This window comes from Onychomys torridus, chromosome 5 (assembly GCF_903995425.1).
Source record: "Onychomys torridus chromosome 5, mOncTor1.1, whole genome shotgun sequence".
In the NCBI taxonomy this organism is placed as follows: Eukaryota; Metazoa; Chordata; class Mammalia; order Rodentia; family Cricetidae; genus Onychomys; species Onychomys torridus.
This window is the reverse complement of record NC_050447.1, coordinates 54,868,758-54,895,049: the sequence shown is the minus strand read 5'-3', so window position 1 is coordinate 54,895,049 and position 26,292 is coordinate 54,868,758. Positions and strand designations below refer to the sequence as shown.

General features: G+C 42.9%; 1 protein-coding gene across 1 annotated transcript in view; it reads left to right on the top strand.

Moving 5' to 3' along the window:
• Positions 1-6,824: 6,824 nt before the first annotated feature.
• Positions 6,825-26,292, top strand: part of B3galnt2 (beta-1,3-N-acetylgalactosaminyltransferase 2) — a 35,202-nt gene continuing 15,734 nt past the window's right edge. Inside the window, 6 exon segments of the mRNA XM_036186881.1 lie at positions 6,825-7,099; positions 7,101-7,131; positions 13,290-13,437; positions 19,183-19,283; positions 21,344-21,540; positions 22,107-22,202. Of these exon segments, the coding sequence (XP_036042774.1) occupies positions 7,016-7,099; positions 7,101-7,131; positions 13,290-13,437; positions 19,183-19,283; positions 21,344-21,540; positions 22,107-22,202 (657 nt within the window). The 5' untranslated portion in view covers positions 6,825-7,015.

Sequence of the window (26,292 nt, the reverse complement as noted above, 5' to 3'; positions counted from 1 at the left end):
GCTAAGCACCCAACGACTCAACTTAAGTGCTCTCATTCTTCCCTTACTGAACTTCAGGACCAGGATTCTTGAAAAACTCACTCACACATAGTTCTGCTTCCTAAAACTTCACCTCTTCCTCAGCATTGCCCTAATCCTTGCACTGTGCATCAGTGGACACTCTACTCTCTCTTCATCCTGCTCCACAGCCTTGTACCAGCTGCCTACCTTCCAACCTCATCATACTTCTTGTCTTCCATGAGGCATCTCCTGTTTTCCTCCCCTGTTCTGGAATCTTCTCAATGCCTTTATTGTTGTTTCCTTTCCTCACACCTAAATCTTGATGTCTTCATTTAGCTCTGCTCCAAAGACTATCACCTCATCTTGTACGATTTATGTTAATCAACTCACTGAGATATCCAAATCCTTTCATTCCACTCAACCGGTCACTCAGTAAATATTTATGAAACACCTAGGAAGTACTAGTTGCCACTCCAGGTACTGGGATGCATCGATGGACAAAAGACAGAGGGGAAATGTTTTTGTCCTATGTCCAGAGTCCATTATACGATAAGCAAAATAAGTGAGTGAAATGAAGTGAATAGGAGAGGGGAGGAGAGGATAAAATAGAACGGAAGAGAATAGGACTAACAGAGATTGGGGTGTTAGGAGGGCATTAAAGGAAGAACGGAAGGCTTATTGAAAAGGTCATCTTTTAACTGACTACCATGAGTTACAAAGCCATCTAAATGAAAAGCCAAAGGAACAAGTGTGTACTTGTGCACTATCACGAGCCAGCAGTGTTGGTATACACCCGTGGTCCCACTACTCCAGGAAGATGGTGAGTTCAAGGCCAGTCCAGGTTACATATGAATTTCAGGCCAGTAAATAAAAAAAGAAAAGAAGAACTACAAAATATATCCAGAGGGTCAAGGTCACTATGGTTCTAGAGCCAAGTACATGGGGGCACATTAGCAAAGGATGAGGCTTGAGAATGAAGTGCTACAGATCTCAACTAACAGGTCACAGGAAGATCCTGGGTCTTCATGATAGAACTTCGCAGAGTTCTGGCTAAGAGTACCATCAGATTCATTGCCTTGGGTCAGGTTTCCTGGCACACACTTCGATACAGGAGACTGTTCTTGGGAGCATGCAAAGTGAAGAACAGATCTAGGCTGTGGAAGTTGTCCAAGATGCTGTTGCCACTGAGACCACGAGATGGCTCTTTAGAGTTGTCCCAAATCTTTGAACTCCTGTTCAACTAGTCACTGGGTGCAGGTTGCCTTAGGGGAAGAGACTGTCTCAGGCAAGGCAGCCACTTCCAGTGATAAGCACTTCCTAGACAGACAGAGAACCGTGCAGGTAACAATGCTCCACCCTGGATGCCAGGTGTAATGCAAGGCATGTAGCAGCTAGTCTCCAGGGCACCTGTGTTGGTTAAGTGGCCACGCCAATGGAGGAGAGTGCTGGAGGAAAGTCACAAGCCATGGTTACCTCTTTTAGAGCTTTATTGAGAGAAAGAGGGGGAGAGAGGGAGAGGACACACAGAGGGCAGGCCCGCTTTTTAGGCTGGGATGCCGTCGCAGGCTGGTGATGTAATTGAGGACATATTCCTTACAACCTGTCTTGGTGTCCTGCATCTTCAAGCTGGCTATCACCACTGCCACTTGTCTCAGGGCATGCCTGAACCTCCACTTGCACACTTACAAACACTGGGGGACTCTCCTCTTCATCAGCCAGTCAGGTCTTGGCTCAGCAGCTTGATTGATCCTACTCTAACTGGTTGGATCTTGCCGATCCTCCGTGCACAGCCAGCCCATTTAGCAATCATTCCCATTCATTTCAGAACAAAAGCTAAAATCCTTGCTGCAGTTTGTACCCTGTCTTGCTGGGGTTTAGCTCTCTACCCTCCCGCTCTGCTGTTCTATTCTCCTCTTCTTGCATAGCTTCCTTTCTGGAAAGAATGGAAGAATTTCTACTTTCTTTCACTTCCAGGAGAACCCCAACCCAATGGCACAGTCAAACTACACAAGAATCAGGAAGCCTTGGCCCAGTGGGTCTCAACCTGTGGGCTGCGACCCGTTCAGCAAATCTCTATCTCCAGAAAAACTATCTACAGAACGATTCATAACAGTAGCAAAATTGCAGTTATGAAGTAACAATGACAATGTTATGGTTGGGGGTCACCACCACATGAGGAACTGTAGGAGGGCTGAGAAGCACTGTCTTGGATTGAGATGCAAAGGGCTGCTTCTGCTGGGTAAGAGGTTGCCTTCTGCTAGTCAGGGTATAGGCGTTTACTCAGAAGAAATCAACTAATGGGTAAAAATGCAAAAGTAATCATTAAAATGGTCACATGACTAGGGCAGAGGATGTACCTGAGCAGAGGATGCTAGAGTGCTTGGAAAGGATAGTTTTCAAGGCTTACCAGCCACCATCGTCCACAAGTAAATGTAGCATTGAACAGCCAGATAAGATCTCTTGAAAAAGGAAGTGACCCATTGTGGGAGGCAGAGAAACATTAAGGAGAAGGAATTAGAACTGGAGTCAGGTGTGGTAGCACACAGCTGTAAACCCAGCACTTAGGAGGGTGAGGCAGGAAGGTCCTGAGATTAAGGCCAGCCTGGCCATACTACAGAGGCAAGGAGCAATGAGGAGGAGAGGGAGGGAGGAAGGAAGAACTAGAAATGACCGAGGGTGTACTGAACAAGAATTGGAAAGAGGAACTTGTCCGTGGGAGAAATGGGCAGGCCTTTGGAAGCAGCAGTAGAAGGACAATGGGACCTACAGACAGAGGTAGTCAGCACCAGCATGTAAACAGCAGATCCTAGGAACAATTTTATTTAGTTAACGAGTTTAAATTTTCTTTCTTGGCCGGGCGGTGGTGGCACAAGCCTTTAATCCCAGCACTTGGGAGGCAGAGGCAGGTGGATCTCTGTGAGTTCAAGGCCAGCCTGGTCTACAGAGCTAGTCTAGGACAGGCTCCATAGCTACAGAGAAACCCTGTCTCCAAAAAAAAAATAATTTTTTTTCTTTCCTGTACCTTATTAGGCTAAATTCTACATAGTCTGCTAAACCCGTGAGCCAGGTCCTAGCTGCAACTGGAAGGACAAGAGGGAGGGACATCGTCCCCTGGTGGAGTCAGCAGAAGGTGCTATGGCCTAGGTGTAGTAAGAGTGGGGATGCTGAAGGTAGGGCAGCATCCTGAACAAGTGGCCAGCATCTGACATGAAGTTGTGCATTTGTAATCCTCAGGCACATAGAAAAAGAAATTCCCTTTCCTGCTTCCAGCTGAGTGCTGGGCGGGATTACAGGTTTGTGCCATCATGCAAAACTTGGAAGGACAATATTCTTTCATAGACTTCAAGGTAAAATGTAGATTCCTGAGCCTGGAGAGATGTCTCATCTTGCTGCTCTTGTAAAGGATGTGAGTTCAGTTCTCAGCACCCATGTCAGATGGCATACAACTACCTATAAATCCAGCTCCAGGAGATCCAGCATCCTCCTCTGGCTTTTACAGGCACCCCCCCCCCACACATATATATACAACCACACACAAACATACATACTCTCATGGTTAGGGTTTTGTGCCGTAAAGAGACATCATGACCACACATCTCTTATACAGGAAAACATTTATTTGGGGCTGGCTTACAGGTACAGAAGTTTAGTCCATTATGGTCATGGCGGGAAGTATGGTAGCATGAAGGCAGACATGGTGCTGGAAAGGTAGCTGAGAGTACTATATCTGGATCCACAGGGAGCAGGAAGTGACTGGGCAACTTAGCCATGTTTGAGCAACTTAGACTCAAACCCCACTCCCTAGTGACACACTTCCTACAACAAAGCCACACCCACTCCAAGGCCATACCTCCTTATAGTGCCACTCTTTAGGCACTACTTCCCCGCCCCCCAACCCCACACTTTAGTTTGGGTGCCTGTCCTGGATCTTGCTCTGTAGACCAGGCTGGCCTCGAACTCACAGAGATCCACTTGCCTCTGCCTCCTGAGTGCTGGGATTAAAGGCGTGTGCCACGGCCTGGTTTAGGCACTATTTTCATTCAAAGCACTACACATCCACATAAAAACAAAACACACCTGTTTAAAAAGGGTGGAATCCTTAGCATAGTATGTGATCTGGCATCTGCCTATTCTATTTGCATTAAGGTTATACCAGGCTGTTTAAATCTTGGTAGCAGATATCTCACTGTCTTGGGATTTTGTTGTTTATTTTTTACTTAATAGTGTCCTTGTTAATTATACTCTTTGATTTCTGTACTCTACTGGTTTTTTTCCTCCCAGGGGTAGCCCGCTCTAGTGAGCCTAGGGCTAAGTTAAATATCTGTTGCTTTGTGCTGCCACAGCACCATGGCAATCAGTTCCTAGACACTGGTCATTGGCAAATGGAGAACCAGGCATCCAAGTTTGCATTTACATAAATCTAATCCCCTACTAACTTGTTCATGTCATGAAACAATGAACACCTTGACAGTACAGATTATGTGCTCATTAGGTTTTTAGGGTTTTTTTTTTGTTTTTTTTTTTTTGGTTTTTTGAGATAGGGTTTCCCTGTGTAGCTTTGCGCCTTTCCTGGAACTTACTCTGTAGCCCAGGCTGGCCTTGAACTCACAAAGATCCGCCTGGCTCTGCCTCCCGAGTGCTGGGATTAAAGGCGTGCACCCCCATCGCCCAGCGCTCATTAGTTTTTAAGACCTTATTTCTTCAGTTCCATTAGGATGGTTTGGGTGGCTACTGTAGTGTTCATTATAACCAAGTTGTTTAGATACTATTGTATAATGCATTCTGCCCTGGTTCAGTCTAACACAATTCCTTTACTCGGCTTTACCTTTACTTTCTATATATGATATATATATATATATATATATATATATATATAGATATATATATATATATACCACTGAAGGTCTTCTAACATGCTGGCCAGATTTATTGATTAATTCATAGTCTGTCCTTCACCAATATCATCTGACAAGGCTCTGCTTCAGTTAATTATGTATGGAAAATACCTTTGGAAGTGCCTGGCACATAGTAGGTGCTTAGCAAATATACATTAAATGAATAGATTTGCCAAAGTAAGAATTCCTTTTTTGGGAGCTCATTATCTTGTTTTTTCAGACTGACTTTGAATTCATGACAAACGTAAAAGTCCCCTCCCTCTTCTATTCAGTGTTGGGCATTAACCCAAGACTGCCCACTGGTACAAGTGTTCTACCACTGAGCTTCACTTCCAGCTAAAACAAATTTCTTTTAATGGAAATAAAAATTGTGTGTTAAAATTTTATTTTATCAAGTAATACAACAGTAGAATACAGCTTCTACATGATTAAACCAAATAAAAATTTCAAATTAAAAAACCGAAAACATTGCAAAAATACCCTCCAAAAAAAGCAATCGTAAGGGGCTGAAGAGATGACTCAGTGGTTAAGAAGAACCCTTGCTGCACTTCCAAATAGGACCCAAACTCAGTTTCCAGCATGCAAATCGCTTGGCTCACAACCACATGAAACTCCAGCTTCAGGGGACAAGATAGGCCTCCCTGCCCCGTAAACACATGCAAATGAAAATCAAACAAATCTCAACAAAACATAACAAGTCAATGTTAACTAGTGGTGTAGTTTAAGTTGGTAGACTGCTCGCCTAATACGGAGTAATAAACCCTGGGTTTCATCTCAAAGCACTGCATAAAAACCACATGTGGCCGGGCAGTGGTGGTGCACACCTATAATCCCAGCACTCGGGAGGCAAGCCTGGGCTACCAAGTGAGTTCCAGGAAAGGCGCAAAGCTACACAGACAAATCCTGTCTCAAAAACCCAAAACCAACCAACCAACCAACCAACCAACCGACAAACATATGTGGTGGCACAGTCTTGTAATCTGTGCACTTTCGAGGTGAAGACAGTTCAAAGTCATCCTCGGCTGCGTAGTTTCAACCAACTATGGGGTGGGAGACAACGACACAATTGCCTTTCTCTAAGCCTACGCTATGTAAGCACTACGGAGCTGAGCCAGAGGTGGCTCCAGTGAAGTTTTCTCTTTGCCTAAATGCCGGCTAGAGGTGGATCTCAGCCAGCTCACACATTTGGTCATTGTTATCTTAGGCTTCTTCAACTTGTGGGAACTGTGCAAGTCACACGGTAGCTGCTACTCTCATTCTAGTCCTTCCGACAGTTATCCTCGTGAGGAGCGCGCGGATGCCCAGGACCAGGGCGGCAGCAGCCTTCAGGTCCGGGGTCCTCCTCCGCCCTCGCTTTCCATAGCGAGGCCCGGGGCTTCCCGTCCTTCTCACCCGGCATTGCTAACTGGAAGCCAGCCGGGTACTCCCCGCCTCCCTCCTTAAGTGGGTCTGTCGGGGGAGCGCACCATGATCTCGCTCAGCGATAACGCGCCCTGCAAACCTTTCCGGTCATGCACCCTACAGCGCTGCCCACAACTAGGGGGTCGGACAGCAACTCCGGCAGAGAAGTGCGGGTTCCGTAAGCGTAGTACCCGCCTCAACCACCGGGGAGCACTCGCAGGAGGACGGCTAAGCATGCTCTGTGTGCTTCCAAGGAACAGTGGCCGGTGGAGAGACGCGCGTGCTCTGTGTGCGCTTCGCCTCTGCCAGCGTCTTGTACTGGAGCGCCCACAGCACCACGGGAAATGTAGTTTCTAGGGTTTGGAATGTCAGGCACGTCTCCAGCCTGGGATCAGGGCGGGACTACAGCTCCCGGCTATCCCGCAGAAGGGTGGTGCGGGGATGCGGACTAAAGGGCGGGGCGAGAGCGAGGAGGGCGGAACGGGTGGGAAGGCGGCGCGCGCGCGGGGGCGGGGCTTCGGCCGCGGAGCCGCTGCCGCTTGCGGTCCGGACCTGAGGCGCGAGCTGAGGACACAGCGCCGGGTGCGGGCGCGGGCGCGAGCACGAGCACGAGCCCTGTCGGTGGCTCTCGGTGCTCTTAGGTCCCCTCGCTCTCGGCCGGGACGCGGGAGAGAGCGGCGCGCGGCGGGGGCGCGAGGTGGTGCGGGCGGGGGCGGCCAATGCGAAACTGGCTGGTGCTGCTGTGCCCGTGCGTGCTCGGGGCCGCGCTGCACCTCTGGCACCGCTGGCTGAGCTCCCCGCCGCCCCCCCCGCGCCTCTGGGCCCGGCGCGGCAGGTGAGGTGCGGGGCTCGGTGGCTGCGCGGGTGGGAGGCCGCGGGGATGGTCGGAGGGCCACGGGGCAGGTGCGGTCGTCCCGGGACAGCCTGAACAAACGGGTCTTTTCATCGGCGTCGGGCGAACTCGCCTGTGCGCTTCCTCTCTGCGTGTGCTCAGCGGCTCACGCCGTGCTCGAGGGCCTCGGTCACAACTTGTGAGTGTGTTGGGTCTTCCCTCCTCCGAGGGGGGCCGCGAGCGCGCCGGTGCTGACGGTGCTGCCTTTTGCATGTCAGGATTCACTTTGCAGTGTGAGGAGGGACTGACTGGACTTTGTGTTCCCTGAGCACGAGGTGAGCCAGTGAAACACATCTAGACGTGAACTAGGGCGCAGCTGTGAGTGGAGTCGCCCCTGCGGGTCTGCTTGGGTAGCTTGCTAATACAGGAGCCTGGGAATACCGGATTCTTTAACTCTCCGGCCCATTTGTTCCTAAACTTCATCCCTCGTGGGCATGAAATCTTTGTTCTCATTCGCTCAGTGTTGTCCCACTACCCGGAACACTACCTTAGGGTCTCGTGTGTCTTTTTCAGGTTTTTCCCAGTGAGTTTGTATAAAGAGACCTAGATGGCTGTTTTTAAAATAGGGCAATGCTTATTTTATTTTTATTTTTTTAACTACGTTCAGATTTCTCTTACCACTTCATATCCAAACAGCTGTTTTCTTCCCGGAAAGTTTATAAAAACAGGCCTTGACAGCACAGGGCTGAGTCTTATACCGTATTTAGCAATCCTCAAAACTCCCCAGCTGTTACCATATTACACTGGAGTTGTTTTAGTAACGATCTCTTTTCCTATTAGACAAACCACCAGCTTTTGGAAAGGTTATTTGTGTGACTGAAAAGAATTAACCATTTAAGTGGTTATATGTGTATTTAGCTTGTTAAACATGTGGGGCTCTTACAAACTATTGGAGAAAAGTGTCATACATACAAAACACTTTGCAGCCTAACATCTGTTGGGGTCGCGTTTTATAGGCTTCTTTCTCTTAAATAGATGAGTGAGTTGCTGGAATCTACTTGCAGATCCAATGAAGATTATATATGATCCTAACATCAGCAGTCTTTTGGGGTTCAACATAATAAACCTTGCCTTTGAGTTTGTATTTCAGTAAGCCTGCGAGCAATTTTTTGGTTTTGAAACAGGTTTTTCCTATTCTTTTAATGTTTGGATGATGCTTTAGTGCTTATCCATTTAGACTAGACTAGATTAAGGAAGCAAACTGTCAGGGCCATACAGGTTCTTACTAGTTGTAAAAATTAATTTGGTATTGATACTGAAGCTTTGTCAGATAATGTTTCAGTATAAAGCCAGATTCCTATCCCACTCTCCTCCCTTGGCACTTCAAAAACAAAAACAGAAGTAGTTTGATTGCAAACATTTCCCATAGGTCTTTTTCCTATTTTGCTATTGAAATATTTAAAATATTTGGGCATATTTTTTGTTTTGATCCTATCCATGAAGCCTAAAACCTGAGATTTTACTAAGGATCTTTCTCTTGAACTGACATTTTAGGATTTACTTGGTTCTCTTTCCTGCTCCTCTGTCTGTAGTCCCACTAAACCACGATAATAATTTTTTACATTTATTTGTGTTTATTGGTGTACTCAGAGCTCTTGTAGAAGTCAAAGGACAATTTGTGAGACAGTTCTCTTCCTTCACTATGTGGGTTCTGGGAATCAAACTGAACGTCATCAGACTGGGGCAAGTCCTTTGACCTGCTGAACTATTTCAAAGCTCAGTAACTCATTGAAAGAGAAATTTACCTTCGGTGAGTATTAGAAAAGCCCTCTTGGCTAACAGTTGGTTCAGCAAACAGTAGAGAGCTTCTGGGCAGTCTCCTTTTGTAGGTTGGAACTAGCAAATCATCAAAATAAAGTGCCTGCCCTCCAGGTGTTACTCATTTGGAAGTGAAGACAGCCTAAAACTATAAATGTGAATGTCCTGAGGATGGTGAGTATGATGAAGGGAAAATGAAGCAGTTTCTAAGAGGACAAACAGATCAAAGAAGGCCACTGTGAAGAGGTGACACTTGAGGAAGGACCTGAGGGAAGTGAGTGAGTCATGTTAGTACTAAGATTAGCAACTTTTCTAATGTAGTGGCTTTAAACAGCACTGGTCATGAAGAGGGTCTCTTGTGAAATGTAGCAGCACACCAGAGGGACAGACAGGAGAGGAAAATACAGCCTTTGGACCAGGGGATAGAAACTGTGACTTGATCACTGCGTACTGGTTGCAGGCAGTGCCTTAGAATTACACAGTGCTTAATATAGAAAGATGATGTGACCTAGTGGTCAATATAGAAAGATGATAATGACCGAGAAAAGGCTTCTCTTTGTAAGATATCTGGAAAGAAGGAAGCCAGAGTTGGAAAGAAGAGGAACTTATCACCAAGTACAAACCTGAGCTAGGTGTCGGGCTGGATACCTGGGTCCAGCGTGCTTGGAGACAGGCAGAGCAAGCAGTTCAAAAACAAATTGAGCTTGATGCCCAGTTTTTTGCCTAGGGCTGGTTCTTCCAGAATTATCTCTGCTATATCTTAGGGCTCCGGTTCCCATGTTTATAAACCGATGTTCTACAAAGATTTGTTAAGCAAAACACTCAGTGGTGCCGAGTCACTGTAAACCCTCCAGGAATTTAAGGGAGTATTGGTAGTAGGGAGGTGGCTAAAGCCTGTGCCAGTATGGTTCATTGAAGCTGGCAAGAGCACACTGTAGTGAGCAGTGACTATTTCATAATTGATCTGTGATGGGCTCTTGTATTTTCCTCATTTTCAAGATTGCTGCCTGATTGTGATGGATGCCATCCAAGAACATACATACGAGTTTGCTTGTCTGTCCGTTGTTTGTTTTTTATGAGTTCTTAGGCTTATTTTGAACAATCATTTTCGAGGTCAGCATCCCTTAGACTTTAATGTCCACAGTCATTGCAAAGCCCAGCAGGTTGCCAGACTCGGATGGATTACTTATTAATATAAATAGTCATTGCTCTTGGGGCGCTTGCTTGGGGCTGTGAGTTATTCCTGTCATTGTGGAGATCTTGTTCCCTGTGGGCCTGTGCTAATTAGCACAGTAGACATAAGAAATGCTCAGTTTGAATGAGTGAATCAAGAGAATAAAACTGAGAAGATACTAATTTTCTGCCTATATCATCTGTTTACATGCCATGAGGACCTAATAATTTAAATATATTTCTTTCATAAAGGGGAACAAGTTCTGTGGAGGAAAAGTTGAAATTGTTTTTAAATGAAAGGAAAGAAACATGATCTGTACTCATAGATTATTTTCAATATAATACATGTTTTGAAAAATGTATTTTGAAAATGTTTTTGATGTTTCATACTAGATTATTTTCAATATAATACCTGTTTTGAAAATGTATTTTGAAAATGTTTTTGATGTTTTATACACATTCTTTTCAGCCACGTGACTGTGCAGGCTGATACATTTTTACAAGCTGAGCACTCACAATCATGTTAATTTTAAAAAGGAAAACTATGGGGTTGGGAATCTAGCTCAGTTGGTAAAATGCTTTTCTTACAACAAGCATGAGGATCTGAATTAGATTTCAGCCAGGCACGATGGTACACAGTTGTAACCCCAGCACTGAGGAAGTAAAGAGAGGATCCTGGGGCTTACTGGCCACCAGCCTGTATGGATCAGTGAAGAACCTACCTCAAAAATTGAGATGGGACAGCATTTGAGGAATAAAATGTTGGCAAAATTCCTATCTTCCTAAAGTGTTGAATGTATATTCAAAGTGTGCCCTGAGTTTGTTTTTGTGGGGTTGTTTTATTTTGTTTTGAGACAGTTGCTCTCCCTGACTGTTCAGGAACTCACTTTGTAGACCAGACGGGCCTCCAACTCATAGAGATCCACCTGCTTCTGCCTCCCTAGTGCTGAGATTAAAAGCATTTGCTGTCAAGTCTGACTCCAGTATGCTCTGTAAAAGACTTGCAGGTTACAGTCCTACCAGCGGTGAGGCGGACTAGCTATTATCTTGAGATCATTGTCAGCATTCTCTTGAAGTACCTATCATTTGATTTTTATCATATAAGAAATCTGTCACTTCAAATGTAGAAGAAATCTAGTGTGTAGTTGCTGTAATTCAAACTTGATTTCTAGTGAAGTTGGGTTTTCGTTCCTTCCAGAGGTTGTTGCCTCTTTCAAGACTTGTCCTTTAGTGCTTATGTCTCAGCCGCCCTCCCCTCGTGCTTTTGTATACTGGAATCAGAGCTATGTTTCCATGCTTGTACCATGTAACAGTGATGAGTATATAAAGTGAAAGTCTTTTTGAAAAGGCATCAACATGTTTCTGTTGCATTTTAGACTGACTGCTTAGCACCTGCAGCATATAAAAACATTGCATTTAATATGGTGAAGATCCCTGCCTCTCAGAAATTTACTTTTAAAAACATTTTGAATCAGTTCCCACCACTGGACAAAGATGAAATGGAATCCTTTTTAGAGCTCTGTATAAGCTTGTAGCTCTTAAGCTTAAAAAACTAGCAGTAAAAAGAAAGACATAGCCTCTCCTGTCATATTTCTAAGAATTGAGGTTTTTGTTTTTTTTTTTTTTTTTTAATTAAAATAGAATCCTGCCCATTAGGTCATACAACAGTAAAAAATGAGCTGTAGCTGGGCAGTGGTGGTGCACGCCTTTAATCCCAGCACTCAGAAGGCAGAGCCAGGCAGATCTCTGAGTTCAAGGCTAGCCTGGTCTACAGAGCGAGGATCCAGGACAGGCACTAAAGCTACACAGAGAAACCCTGTCTTTAAAAAAAAAAAAAGAAAGAAAAAAGAGCTGTGTACATGATTTGTTAAAGTACTTTTTTATTTTTTACTAAAAATGTTGATTCTGCTACTTCATTCTTTAGAACATTTGGTTTGTAACAGAAATTTTAGCTGGATATAGAAGTCTGTCTGTGTGCGTATGTAGTGATAATGTCTGACATATTTGCGAGAAATACTATAGTCGTTTTAGTTTAAGAAAAACTGACATGCAAGATCATGTAACTTAGACTCAGCCAGGTATGGTTGTTCATGTCTGTTATCCCAGTATTGGGGCCGTGAAAGTAGTAGGATTGAAAGTTCAGAGCCAGTCTGCACCTATGAAGGAGTTGAAATACCAGTCTGGATTACATGTTAGAACTCTGTCTGAAAACACAACAATGTCTTAGGGTTTTTATCGCTGTGAAGAGACACCATGACCAGGGTAAATTGGAAAACATTTAATTGGGGTGGGTTACAGTTCAGAGGTTTAGTCCATTATCATTATGGTGGGACATGGTGGCTAGCAAGCAGACATGGTGCTAGAGGAGTAGCTGAGAGTCTGGCATCTTGCAGGCAACAGGAAGTGGTCTGAGAACTGGGTGGTATCTTGAACATACATGAGACCTCAAAGCCTGCCCCCACAGTGACCTTTCTCTTACAAGGCCATACTCCAACAAAGCCACATCTCCTAAATGTGCCACTCCCTTTGGGGGGCATTTTCTTTCAAACCACCACAAACAACAACAACAACAACAACAACAAAACCCCCAAACATTCTTTATAGTAAATATGTGAAGGATCCAGGATTCTGACTGAGGCCTAATTGACTTTCTTACTGCCTACTACTTGTTGTTTATGCCATATCGGCTTTTACAGGTGATTTTTGTTTTGTTTTGTTTTTTGTTTTTACAAGACAAGGTTTCTCTGTGTAGCTTTGGAACCTGTCCTGGAACTCACTTTGTAGAGCAGGCTGGCCTTGAACTTACGGAGATCTGGTTGGCTCTATCTCCTGAGTGCTAGGATTAAAGGCGTGCACCACCACCACCACCACCACCGCCTGGCTTCACGGGTGATTCTTATTATATAAACTTCCTTGTTTTGAAAATCCTTTTTATGTTAGCATAGATATATAGATGCATACATACATATGAGATACCAAAAGCCTATATGCCAGTATGTTGTACATATTTCTGGATGCTGGGTTTATGGTTTTTTTAAAATTGTTTCTATTTATCTGTATGTTTTAGAAGCATAAGCATGTTTTATTTGTAATAAACTATTTATGAAATATGCTGTTTAGTGTAGTTGAGATGTTGTGACTGACTTGCAATCTATGTTGCTTATTTATAGGTCAATCAGCCCTATTTCCTCAGTGGAAATTTAGTCACTATGATGTGGTAGTTGGTGTGTTATCAGCTCGAAATAACCATGAACTTCGAAATGTGATTAGAAACACCTGGCTGAAGCATTTGCTGCAACATCCTACTTTAAGTCAACGGTAGGTTTTCTGAATTACTCCTTTACCTGTTTGCAAAACAAACAAAAAAGACCCCTTAGTTTTAAAAGGCAGATATTGGGGCTAGTGAGACAGTTTGGTGGTTAAGAACACTGGCTGAGAATCTAGTTTCTGTTCTCAGTACCCACATGGTGGCTCACAGCTGTCTATAACTCTCATTCCAGGGGATCTAATTTCCTTTCTGACCTCTGGGCCTGCACACATGTGGTCTACAGACATACATGTAGACAAAACACTTACACATGTAAAATCTTTTTCAAAAAGAGAGACTGATTTAGAAGCATGGTTCTTTGGGGAGAAATGGCCACTTCCTTCTGAGTCTTAGAAGTAAGTTTTATCAAGATTTTTTGTTTGTTTGTTTTGAGACAGGGTTTCTCTATTTAACAGTTCTGGCTATCCTGAAACTCTTTGTAGACTAGTCTGGCCTAGAACTCAGAAATCCTTCTGCCTCTGCCTCCGCCTCCGCCTCCGCCTCCGCCTCCCAAGTGCTGGGGTTAAAGGCATGCACCACCACTCCCAGCTAAGTTTTATCAAGATTCTAAGCCCAAAAGCACTTGAAAGAATATCTTTGGTTGCGGATTTAGCTCAGTGGTAGAGTGCTTGCCTAGCAAGCTCAAGGCCCTGGGTTTGATCCTCAGGTCCCCCCCCCCCCCAAAGTATCTTCTTGGGTTAGCATCCTAGAGTATTTTCAATAACCTCATTTTTGTCAGTTGTGTAGTATTTTTAGTGGTAGAATGCACGGTGTGTGTGGCATGCCATATTCTTTCCTCCCAGAACTGGGCTTTGCACTGCCTCTCCTGTTGATAGTGGGTGGCCCGGCTGTTGGTGAGGGATGGTTGGTGTGGGAAGTGAAAGCAGGGGAAGCCAACATAACACCATGATTTTGCTCTGAGCAGTTGATGAAAGTTTGTATTGGGCATGATGGGAAAGACTCCTGGAACTCAGTTCTGGAGGTGATTCTGAGGCCTTTCCTTCCCTTGCAATGTAATGGGATTTATTATTGCAGTCATGTACTGAGGACATGAGTCCTTCTCAATATGATCATCTAAGACTGCAGTGAGGAGCTGAGGGAGAGGCATGGGGCTGAGCTGCGTAGGATGGTAAAACACTGGGGCAGTAGCAGAGAAAGTCCTCTTGGGGCTGTAGTAAACTGTCACTTTCTTGTCGGCTGTTGAGGTAAATTGCAGTTGGGAATTTTCTTGTCACCGACAGTGAACATGTATAGATTTCCTATCTTTCTCGTGACAGCCTCCATTCCTCTTCCTGGTAGGTTTCCTCAGTACATGACTGCAATAATAAATCCTATACCTAGCAAGGAATGGCCCTAGAACCACCTCCAGAGCTTGAATTTCAGTAGGTCTTTACTGTCGTGCCCAATAAGAACTTGCCGCAAGCTAGGTGGCGGTGGCACACGCCTTTAATCCCAGCATTCGGGCAGCAGAGGCAGGTGGATCTCTGTGAGTTTGAAGCCAGCTTGGTCTACACAGTGAGTTCCAGTACAGCTAGGACTGTTTACACAGAGAAAAACCCTGTCTGGAAAAAGAACTTGCCACCAATTCCTCAGGCCAAATTCATGGTGTTATATTGCTTTTCCTTGCTTTTACTTCCCGCGCCAACTGTTCACATATTCTTGGTGCAGCTTTTAGGTCATACCCCAAACTAGACTTCTCACACGGTTTACCACTGCCTTCCTTACCTATGCTACCTTTTCCTGTTACTTGGATTATTGCAGAAGTTCCCCTATATGGATTGCTTGCTTTTATCTTAGTCATATTCCACATTATATTTTCCATATAGCTGCCAGACCAGAATGATCCTCTTAAGATTAGTCACATTTTGTTAATTCTCTATTCATACCTCTCCCCTGATACTTGTGTGTGTGTGTGTGTGTGTGTGTGTGTGGGTGAATGCATGTGTGCCTGTGTCTGTTGTCTTTTCTTTCTTAGAATAAAATCCTATCAGGCATAGACAGGAGCTTAAGGTGATCCTCGGCTGTATGCTGAGTTTGAAGCCTGTCTTGGCTACATGACACTTGTCTCTAAATAAAGAAATATAATGAAGTAAAAATCCCAAATCATAGTAGTCATTGACCTTGTCTCTATCATCTTTTCTATTTGAGTAATTTTGTTTCCCTCATGTCCCATTGTGGGAGGCCAGCTCCCACTTTTTCCAGGGTTCCTGTGAGAAGAGAGAGATAAGAAATAATAGGTAGAAAGATAGTGAAGAAGAGAAAGACAGAAACACAGGATAGCTTCAGAAGAACCTAGGTCAGTACTCAAGGGCCCCTTCTGCCTTTTCAAAAGGGCTTTTTATAACAATGCCAAGGGCCGGGGCAAAAGACCTCCCCCTTACTAGATCAAAGCACACCACACAGCCAAGTGTAGACCCTTCCAAACACCTGGTAATCATGCCCGTGGTCAGATCATCCACTTATGCAGCCCTGCTGAGTAAAGCAAGCTCAGGTTCTCAGACCCTGAGTAATTTGGGCCTCCACACCCCAGAATTGATTTTATTTTATTTTTTGATGCATACAAAATAATGGTGGTTTTCATTATTACAACATTTTCAAAAGTTTGCCATTGTACTTTGCTCATACTTACTTTCACCCTCTCATCCTTCCTATGATTAGTTAAGTTTTTCATCATTCCCCACTAGGAGGTAGGTTTTTTTTTTTTTTTCCTTTTCCACTGATAGAATTATAGTATCTAGAACCTGGCCTGACCAAGAGTGAGGTACTCAACAACTGTTGAATGAATACCTCAGAACTACATATAATCAGTATATAATTTAAATTGGTAATTCATTTGCTTTTGTGGCAGTTATTTAAATGTAGTAAGCTTGTGTTTGTTTTCTGAAGAAATGGATTGTCTATATAAAAACAGATTGAAGCCCCTAAATAACTTTCTAGGGCATGATAGTTACATGGATTTGGTAAGGTTATTTAAGCTAGCTTAAAAAAAAAAAGGTGAGTATGTATAATTTAGTTAGCATAGTCACTCATGTTTGTTTTTATTACAAATGCTAATTGTCTACATAAGGTAAGGTGTTCTGCCTGGCTGGCCAATAGTAAAAGCTGATGCATTCTGTGGTTATGACATTCTTTTATATCTTGTGTTTTACCAAAGGAGTCAAACTCAGTGTTATTTATGAGAGCTGTGTTTGATTCTAAGCCTCTGTAATACACTGTAACTTGTCACTTTAATGTATTTATTGTTCTAAGCAGGTCATGCACTATGTGTGTTAAAACCACAAAGGTATAATAGACCTGGAGCCTAGGAGCCTTGAAGTAGTAGGTAGAACTAGGTGTGATAATGCCGTCAGTATGTGCTACCACGGAGAGACATGTGAAATAGCCTGGCCAGCTCAGCAGTTAAGAGGACTTGCTGTTCTTCCAGAGAAACCTGAGTTCTGATCCCTGCACCTTCATCAGAAGCCTTGCAACCCTCTGGAATTCTAGCTCCAGGAAGTCAACTCCTTTTTCTGGCCACTGCAGACACACTCAACAGGCAGCACAGGCACTCGTACACACACAGCAAAACACACATACACATACACACACACACACACACACACACAGAGAACATGATAAAATCAGTCTTTTTTTTTAAATAGCCTGGGGTGCTTGAGAAACACCAGTCATTAACCTGGGGGTTGTTGAAGGTGAGTATTAGAGCAGAGGGGAAGCCTAGGAAGGAAGGAGAAAGAGAAGACGAAGAGATGGGGAAGGAGAAAGGCCTGTGGCTGTGAGGTCAGCGGTGGCCTGTTTGCTCATGGCAAGCAGTTGTGTAGAAGCTGACTTGTTGAGACAAGAACTGCTGAGGAGTGGTGATCTCATCAGAGGATGCAGAAAGAACAGGAGGTGTGCCAGTGACTGCCAGCTGTCTGACTTGGAGAGTTGTGAAATCTTCAGTCAGGTGCTGAGGACTGGATGGAAAGAAAAGAAAGCTCAGCTGAGCATGTGTTTGTGCTCAGGTGCCCATAGGCTGTGGTGTCCTCTCTAAATGTCTATTGAATGGCTCTCTGTAGAAAAAGGGTGCTAGGGCTGGAGAGATGGCTCAGCGGTTAGGAGCACCGACTGCTCTTCCAGAGGTCCTGAGTTCAATTCCCAGCACCCATATGGTGGCTCACAACCATCTGTAATGAGATCTGGCACCCTCGTCTGTGTACATAATAAATAAATAAATATTTTAAAAAAGGGTGCTCATGTGTACATAGATTTATCATAATTTTATTGATATAAAGAATTGTAGCACATAATTGATACGTAATAATATTCATACAGTACTCTTTCAAATTAGTAAATTCTATTTGGCCAGCTAATTGTCATAGAATGCTTCCGTTTTGCCAGGACATTAGATCTATAATGAACTTATGGCTGGAATCAGCAAAGGCATATAGCTCTGAGGAAAATATTTGAAGTTAAAGAATAAGACTTAAGGCTGGAGATGTGGCTCAGTAAGAACCTACCTACCTGCTCTTCCAGAGAACCCAGGTTCAATTATCAGCACCAACATGGCAGCTCACAACTGTGTGTAACTCCAGTTCCAAGGGACCCACTACCCTCTTCTGATCTCCATGAGAACTACATGTAGTACATGGATACATGCAGGCAAAACACACCTACACATAAAAATAGGTTTTGGACTTTGCAAAAGTACTATTCACAAAGTAATGACTAAAGAGCTATTGTACTTAGTTTTAATTTGCATTACTATCATTTTCTCATACTTTCATGCTAGACAAACAGTGATACAAGAAGTTCAGTCCTTGCCGGGTGGTGGTGGTGGCGCACGCCTGTAATCCCAGCCCTCGGGAGGCAGAGCCAGGAGGATCACTGTGAGTTCGAGGCCAGCCTGGGCTACCAAGTGAGTTCCAGGAAAGGCGCAAAGCTACACAGAGAAACCCTGTCTCAAAAACAAAAAAAAAAAAAAAAAAAAAAAGTTCAGTCCTTATTTATATTGTTTATCAATTTCTGTGGTTTACATATTTCCACCAAGGCCAATTTCAAGCCACTACTGTGACATAACTGGGTACAGAACTGTGAAAAGATATATACCATGAATATATTCCATCAAACAAAAGTATGGGGAGCTTGAGGATTCCCATGTTTTAAATATATTTGTTTTTGTGATTTAATAAAGACCATTTACAAAGTTCCTGAAAATTTGACAACTAGCTCTCATAAGCCAGCACTTCAGAACTCAACTCCCTGTGCGTAATCTTACTCTAAGGATGAGTCGACACTAGATGTGCTAGTTCAGGAATCCTTCTTGTACCAGTTATAGCCCTAGGAATAAATTAGTGTTGTCAGAGGACAGGGAGTAAGAAGATGAGCAGACCAAGAAGAGATGAAGGATAAAACCCTGGGTAACAGGTCACAAGGTAACCAGTGACACAAGGTTTGGGAGGGCAGGGCCTCCTCTTACATAAATACTAGTCCAGCAAGAGAAAAGAAGTCCAAGTGCTGTTTCTGAGAAGTTGATATTATTGTGATCTGTTGCTAGCTGGCATTGAACATCTGCTGGTAGCCAGGCCAAACATTTACACTTGCTTTAGAATTACAGAAGAATATAAAGTCATTCAGTAGTTAGCAGGCTAGAAAAATAAGGTTAGAGAACAGCCCTCATAAATGCTAGTGTCTCAAAGGTCTGAAATGAGCATGGGGAAATGGGTATGTGTGAAGTGACGACCCATAACTGACTACGTTAATGCCACCCTGTCTCTCAGTGTGCTTGTGAAGTTCATAATAGGTGCTCGTGGCTGTGAAGTGCCTGTGGAAGACAGGGAGGACCCTTACTCCTGCCGACTGCTCAACATCACCAGTCCAGGTGCGTGGGCCTCCAGGCTGCTGTCTGCGTTAGTTGTCAAGTAAGAGGTGCTAAATTTTATGGGAGGGAGTCTATTTTTAACCAACTAAATGTTTATCATCAAAATTTGTGTTCCAGCCTTTTTGACAGCTGACTAGTCTCTCAGGGAGTCTCTGAGATTCTTTACTGACAAAGAATTTCAGGACTGACTAGTGTATTCTTCAGTATGATTTGGTACATCTAGAGAATTAGATTACTCATAGATTGCTGAATTTTGAACTTTTGGAAAATTGTTGATTTTACCAGTTTATAATAGTCATGATACAAATATTGTGAGTTGACTTTGATTTTGAATTATTGCTAAAATCCAGGTGATGTGGCACATGCCTGGAATCCCAGCATTGGGGAACTAGAAGTGGGAAGATCACTTTTGTTTAGGAATCAGCCTGGGCAATAGATCAAGAACATACTAAAAAAAAAAAAAATCAAAAAGTTAAATGTCATGGACTATTGACTAAGCTTCTGCAAAAGAAACAGGAAAAAGTTTGAAATATTAAAAATAATTTTATATTCCTTAGAATTAAGTTTGTGAGAATCTGGGTGGGGATGCAGAAAGCTGATGCTAATGAGGTCTCTGTGTTTGCAGGGAGGCTGTTACTAGCATTTTATTAGCATTCCCATTGTATTCAGCTACAGTTCTAAAGGAGGCTTTCCAAATCTCTGTTGGGTGTGCTGGGTCTGGATTCTGGTATTTTAAAGTTTATCATCTCTTCATAGTTACATATATCTCACTTTTAGAAGTGTGACAATACGCAGGTTTGAACAGCAGATCTGTGGCTACACAGCCAACTCTGCCACATTCTAGCTCTGTGGCCTCCTAGTCTGCATTTCATTTCATTATCTGTAAGCAAGGAATAAACAGTATAATTGCACATGCCTTTAATTGCAGCCCTTGGGAGGCTGAGGCAGGAATATTGCCACAAGTTTGAGATCAACCTGCTGAGTTCCATCCAGGTCAGCCTAATATACAGAGTGTGATACTATCCCCCCATCCCCCAAAAGAAAAGAAAAGAAAAGAAAAGTACCTACCTCATGGAGACTAGTACAAGGGTGGAGTAAATGCTAAAAACATTTAGCATAAGTCCTGGGACTCCATAAATACTTTGTGCTAAAAAGCTTGCTTTTTTCATAGGTTGGATTCCAGCACACTTTCTAAACAAAATGAGCATATATTCTAGTCTAAAAGCAGAGGTTTGTAGACAGAATTTTGCATATAATTGTCTTCTTCTGAGGAGAGGTTCCATTAACTTTTAGTCAAGAGCCAAAGGATCATGAACCTCATCAGATGTGTTGTTGCTAATGTAGTAGCTTAGAGAAATTAAAACCAAACAAACACATACAGAAACATACACAGGGCTGGAGGTAGAGCTCACTGGCAGAGTGCCTGCCTCACAGTGTGCAGCCCTGGTTCCATCTCCAACACTTGTTAGCTGACAGTTCTTGTTTTGTTTTTTAAATTGTCTGCTTACTCTAAGCCCTTGTGGGTTACCATCTTGGTAGTATTGCCTTTTCTGTTGACGTAGGTTTTTCTTTTGTGCCTAGCAACTAGTAACTCCAGATACTGTGAATGATCTGTTTCCATATGGTGTTCTCCTACATACTTCATTTTGGTTTATTACCGACCCTCTTAACAACTCCCTGCTCCTTCTCCCACAGTAGTATTTTGCTCTCCTATTGTTGTGAAATATTTCTTTATACTGTGAAGACATATCACTGTGATTGGTTCAATAAAAAGATAAACAGCCAATAGCTAGGCAGGATTTTCAGGGCAGAGAGGACACTGGGAAGAAAGGAGGAAATTCAGAGGATGCAGAGCAAGCAGCATGGGCATTACAAAGTAAAGATAACTGAACCACATAAAAGAATGTAGATTAAAAGATAAGTTATCTTCTGTGTAGATGCCTTGAAGTTGACATCTATTTAGTATTCTATGGGATGTGTGTGTTTGCACATGTGTGTATGCAGATGTCTGGATTTTATTTATTTGAAGATATAAAACCCTATTCTTAATGTTTGTTTAGTTTTGAATCAGGAAATTGAGGCCTTCAGCTTTCCTGAAGATGCTTCCTCATCTATACTCTCTGAAGACCGAGTTGTCAGCGTGAGCTTCCGAGTTCTCTACCCAATCGTGATTACCAGTCTTGGAGTATTTTATGATGCCAGTGATGTTGGCTTTCAGAGGAACATCACAGTCAAGTTGTATCAGGCAGAGCAGGAGGTGTGTATTGGCATGTACAGGATTTCTCTCTCTCTCTCTCTCTCTCTCTCTCTCTCTCTCTCTCTTTTTTTTTTTTTTCTTCAAGACAGGCTTTCTCTGTGTAACAGTTCTAGCTGTCCTGGAACTCACCCTGTAGACCAGGCTGGCCTTGAACTCACAGAGATCCACCTGCCTCTGCTTCCTGAATGCTGGGATTAAAGGTGTGTGCCACCACTGCCTGGCGAGACTTACTAATTATGAAAGCTTGGCTGATATCTTAGGCTTGTTTCTAGCTAGCTCTTATAACTTATGGCTCGCAACTGTCTGTCTATAAATTCAGTTTCAGGGAATCTGATACTTCTTCTGCATTCTGTGTACACGAGGCATATATGTGGTGCATAGACATACATGCAGGCAAAACACCCATAAACATAAAATAAATAGATTAAAAAAAAAAGTAAAAACCTGAAAGTTGTTGAAACTACAGTGAACATGATTGGTGGCTTTGTGGATTAATGATAAAGCGACACAGTGTCTAACAGGAAATACTGTCTTTGTTTTTCCATCCCTCCCTACCCATCTTGCAGGAGGCCCTTTTCATCGCTCGATTTAGTCCTCCGAGCTGTGGAATACAGGTGAACAAGCTATGGTACAAGCCTGTGGAACAGTTCATCTTACCAGAGGTATGGCTCCAGTGAAGACTAGTGTTGCTTTTGAAGGCGTGTGTGCTTTGTTATACCACATCAGCTCTACAGTGTGGAAGCAGCAGTACCAACAAAGCCTGAACTAAATTTTGCAGTTACACCAACAGAGAACTTCATAGCCACACTTTTTTAAAAGTGCTTATTGATATGGTTAACTTGAAGTTGAGAACTGTGTGACTGTCCTAGTGACAAAGGGTAGTATTAGGTCTTAATAGACAGTAGATCTTTTGGAAGTTAAATATTTTACTTATCTAAAGAATTGAAAAAAATGCCTGTTGTAGGATATTTTGGTCACACTCTGACACCCCTGAGACTGCCAATAAAGGTTACCTTGAATCAGAGAGATGAGTTAGCTACTAGCTAACCAAAATTAGCCATAGAGGTTTTGGAGGACCTAGGATGTAGAGACGCAGGAAGTAGTATGGAGGGACCTACAAAGATTTTCCACCCTTTTGGACGGAAGAAGGAGAGAGAGAGGAGGTCACTGGTTGTTTTGCTGCAGCTTTTCTGATTCAAGGTAGACTTTATTGGCAGTCTCAGGAGTGTCAGAATGCAATCAAAATATCCTACAACATTGCCAGATTATGATGGGGCACACTTTTAATCCCAGCACTCTGGAGGTAAAAACAGGCAGATCTCTGTGAGTTTGAGGCAAGCCTGGTCTACATAGTGAGTTCCAAGACAGCTAGAGCTACATAGTTAAACCCTGTACCAAAAATTAAAAACAAAAACCAAAACCAGTGCAGATAGGAAAATAGGCAATATTTTTGAGTTAAACAAAAGTTTAATAACAGTGAACACTTGTGGATGATGTCTGAAAACATGTCTGTCACCTCTGGGCTGCTCTTGGGCAGTCTTAAATCTTACATGCTGGAGACCATTTTACCTGCTAGGTGCCCTCGTGCATCCTGAGGGTTTCCCCAGTGTAGAACTCTGACAGAGGCAGGTGTGAGCAGTACCCATCCACCAGCTTCAACCTATTCAGAGTCTACTTCTGAATTTAGTGCTTTGAAACCACAGTGTAAGGGTCAGAGTGTTAGACAGTTGTGTGGTTCATTGAAAACTATCTTGAGTTCATCTGCAATATCAAATCTGAGTTAAGGTTTGAAAGCTAGACCATTGACAGCTCCTCCATTAAGCACTAGTCTCATGGTGGTGTTTCAATTAAGGGCAACAGCAGAGCCACACATTTTTATAGTGTGTTATGTCCTTTGGCATCAAATTCAAGTAGTTGAAACATCATTTGTGTCTTGATTAATTTTATGTCAGTTTTACACAAGCTAGAATCATCAAAAAAGAGGGACCCTCAATTAAGAAAATGCCTCTATTAAGGTTGGGCTGTAGGCAAGTCTGTGTGGCAGTAACCCCAACTAAATATGTTAATTCTATATCAAAGGAGTCTTGTAAGAGGTACTTGTTTTCTATGTGTGGCTGTGTCTCCTATGAGGTAGAGATGCTGCACTAGCTAGTCCAGAGGGCTTTTTAGGGAATGACTGTGTAGACTACTTAGAATGTGCTGCCATATGGCAGGCATCCTATAGGTAACTGTACCGTCATTGTCTGTATACAGCAAAATTCCCCATGAGTTTTCTACTTGCTGCCAGAGGACACTTTGCAAAGCCTGGTACTCTGATCTGTAACATTGGCCTATGAGTGTCCAAAATGACAAGGGTTTGAGCTTGAGAAGCTTCTTGAGGGAGGAGTCTCTGGGGCTGAGGTCAAAAAGAGAAGGTAAGTTTTAATGCTTCAGCTAATCACAGGTTTATAGTCTGTCCCCTACTTTTGATCACCCTTATAGAAAGAAACTTTCTTGGTCTGGAAAAAGCATTTCTTTCCTCAGAATGCCATTGTTCTTGAGAAGTGCTATGTCATTGTGCATCTGCATTTCTGTTTAGGACACGGACAGCAAGGAAGTGTGTGGAGAGGACATAGCTGTGGAAGTGTGGAGCTCTAGGGAGGCTAGGCATTCAGGTGGTGACTGTAGCTTCTTTGTAGGTTTGTAGTTTTTCAAAATAAAAAAAATTAGTTAGGGGATGAGGTGCCAGTGGTTGGAGGATCTTTGTTGATTTGTTTATTGTTTTTGTCAATAATTAATTTAAAAAATGTACCAGAAGCCCTGTCTACACCAGCAAAAGAACACTGCTCTGGCTTCCTTACATTTTACAGTTAAAAAATAGTTTTATTCTTTGAGAATTTATTATTTATTTTTATCATATTCACCCCTCCCACAAACTGTACCAGGATCCACCTTCACCTTCTTATCACCCAAATTCAAGGTCCCCCCCTTTTCTTATTTTCTAGATAAACCATAAGGTACAGTTTATGCAGCCCATACACTCCTGAGTGTGGGGCCATCCACTGGTACATGCCCACCCTACCAGTGGCCTCACCCTTAAAGAAAACACTGATTCTCCCCTCCACAAGAGCAGTCAGTTGCCCATACCTGGAAGTTGTTTGGTTGTTTTTATTGCTTTGAGACAGGGTCTTACTGTATAGTCTTGGCTACCCAGGAAGCCACTATATAGACCAAAGTAGGCTGATTGCCGTCTCATGGAATTCTATCTGCCTCTGCAGGCATGTGCCACCATGCATGGCCTGAAAGGAGCTTTTAATGCTGGCATCCCTAAGAGCCTTACTTCCTTTTAAGTTTAAGGTAAATATACTAGGTATTTCATTACTTTTTAAAAATACTGAGAAATAAAATTGTTCATTAGTGAGTATATGGGAGAATGTGGGATGATTTTTATTTTCTTTCATATATATGTTTTGTTTTGGTTTTTGAGACAGGGTTTCTCTCTGTAGCTTTGGCTCTCCTGGAACTTGCTCTTTAGACAGGTTGGCCTCAAACTCAGAGATCCACCTGCCTTTGCCTCCCTCATGTATTATCTAAAAGTCGATAGTAAGTGCATGTTAGCTTTATAAAAAGAAAATAATAAACCTTTAGAAATCTAGAAATTAAGTTTCATACCACATGCAGCGCTTTCTTTGTTGAAATTTGTCTGGAGTTACATGGATGTTTTTTTTCCTATATCAAGCCTAATGGAACCTAATGGACTTGGTGATGGTTTGTCTGTGTCTCATGAGAAGTGAGAGTCAGCCTTGGAGTAGTCCATCTGTGAGGAGAAGTAGATGATCTCATTACTGTCTCACTTGTAGTATAGTGTTCATCCTGTGGCCTGCCCACTGAAATGTAAACCTCCATGAGAGCCACAAGTTTAAGTGAAAGCTGCTATGTTTATCATAAAATAGCTATTTCTCTGATTATATATTTTTCTTAATAATGTAGTTAAAACGTAAAACTGCTTTCAGTAGAAAACAGACTTGTCATTCAACTGAATCCCTAGGCACATTACTGTAAGTTTAGTGGACACTTATGCTTACATTTTTATGAAAAGTGAGTCTTCAGTCATTTTTCCAGTTCACAAGAAGTTGTTATTGTTTATATGCTATAGCTCCTGTGTTGTTAGGGATGAGAAATTATAAGTAATACATAGAATTACCATGTAGAAGGGCTTGTACTAACTGTTTTCCCAGACTATCACAGTGCTTTTTCCCCGAGTCATAGTAGTTTTATGATCTTCAAACTGGGTTGCTGTCATTCATTGTGGATTGTAAGAGTTTCCTGGTTTCATGAAACCTACAACAGAAAATAGAAAGGTGTGTGAGAGGTGTGAGACGCAACTTTCAGCTGTGGCCGGTATCAGGATGGGGAGAATACTTGTTGCTGCCCTACTTCTATACAACTTCAGAGGAAATCAAGGACTTTTGCACTAGTGGATTTGTCTGGTGTTGAACCTTGTTGACTATTATATCACGGCCCAATTATAAGCTACATGGAGGCGGGTGCCAGGAAGAGCTACTGGCAAAGAGCAAACCAGATGCCAAATGTCGTTTGAATAGGATAGAACAGAGAATGGTGTCTTATGTTTCCATGCTGTTATAGGTTCAAGTTTACCTTTCCTTTCATAGATACCTTTCCTTTTGGTGTGGCTCTATGTCTCCTGTTTGACTCTTGGTCACCTGCTTTATTTTACTTAGCACACCTGGGTCATTTCATCCATTACTGCCT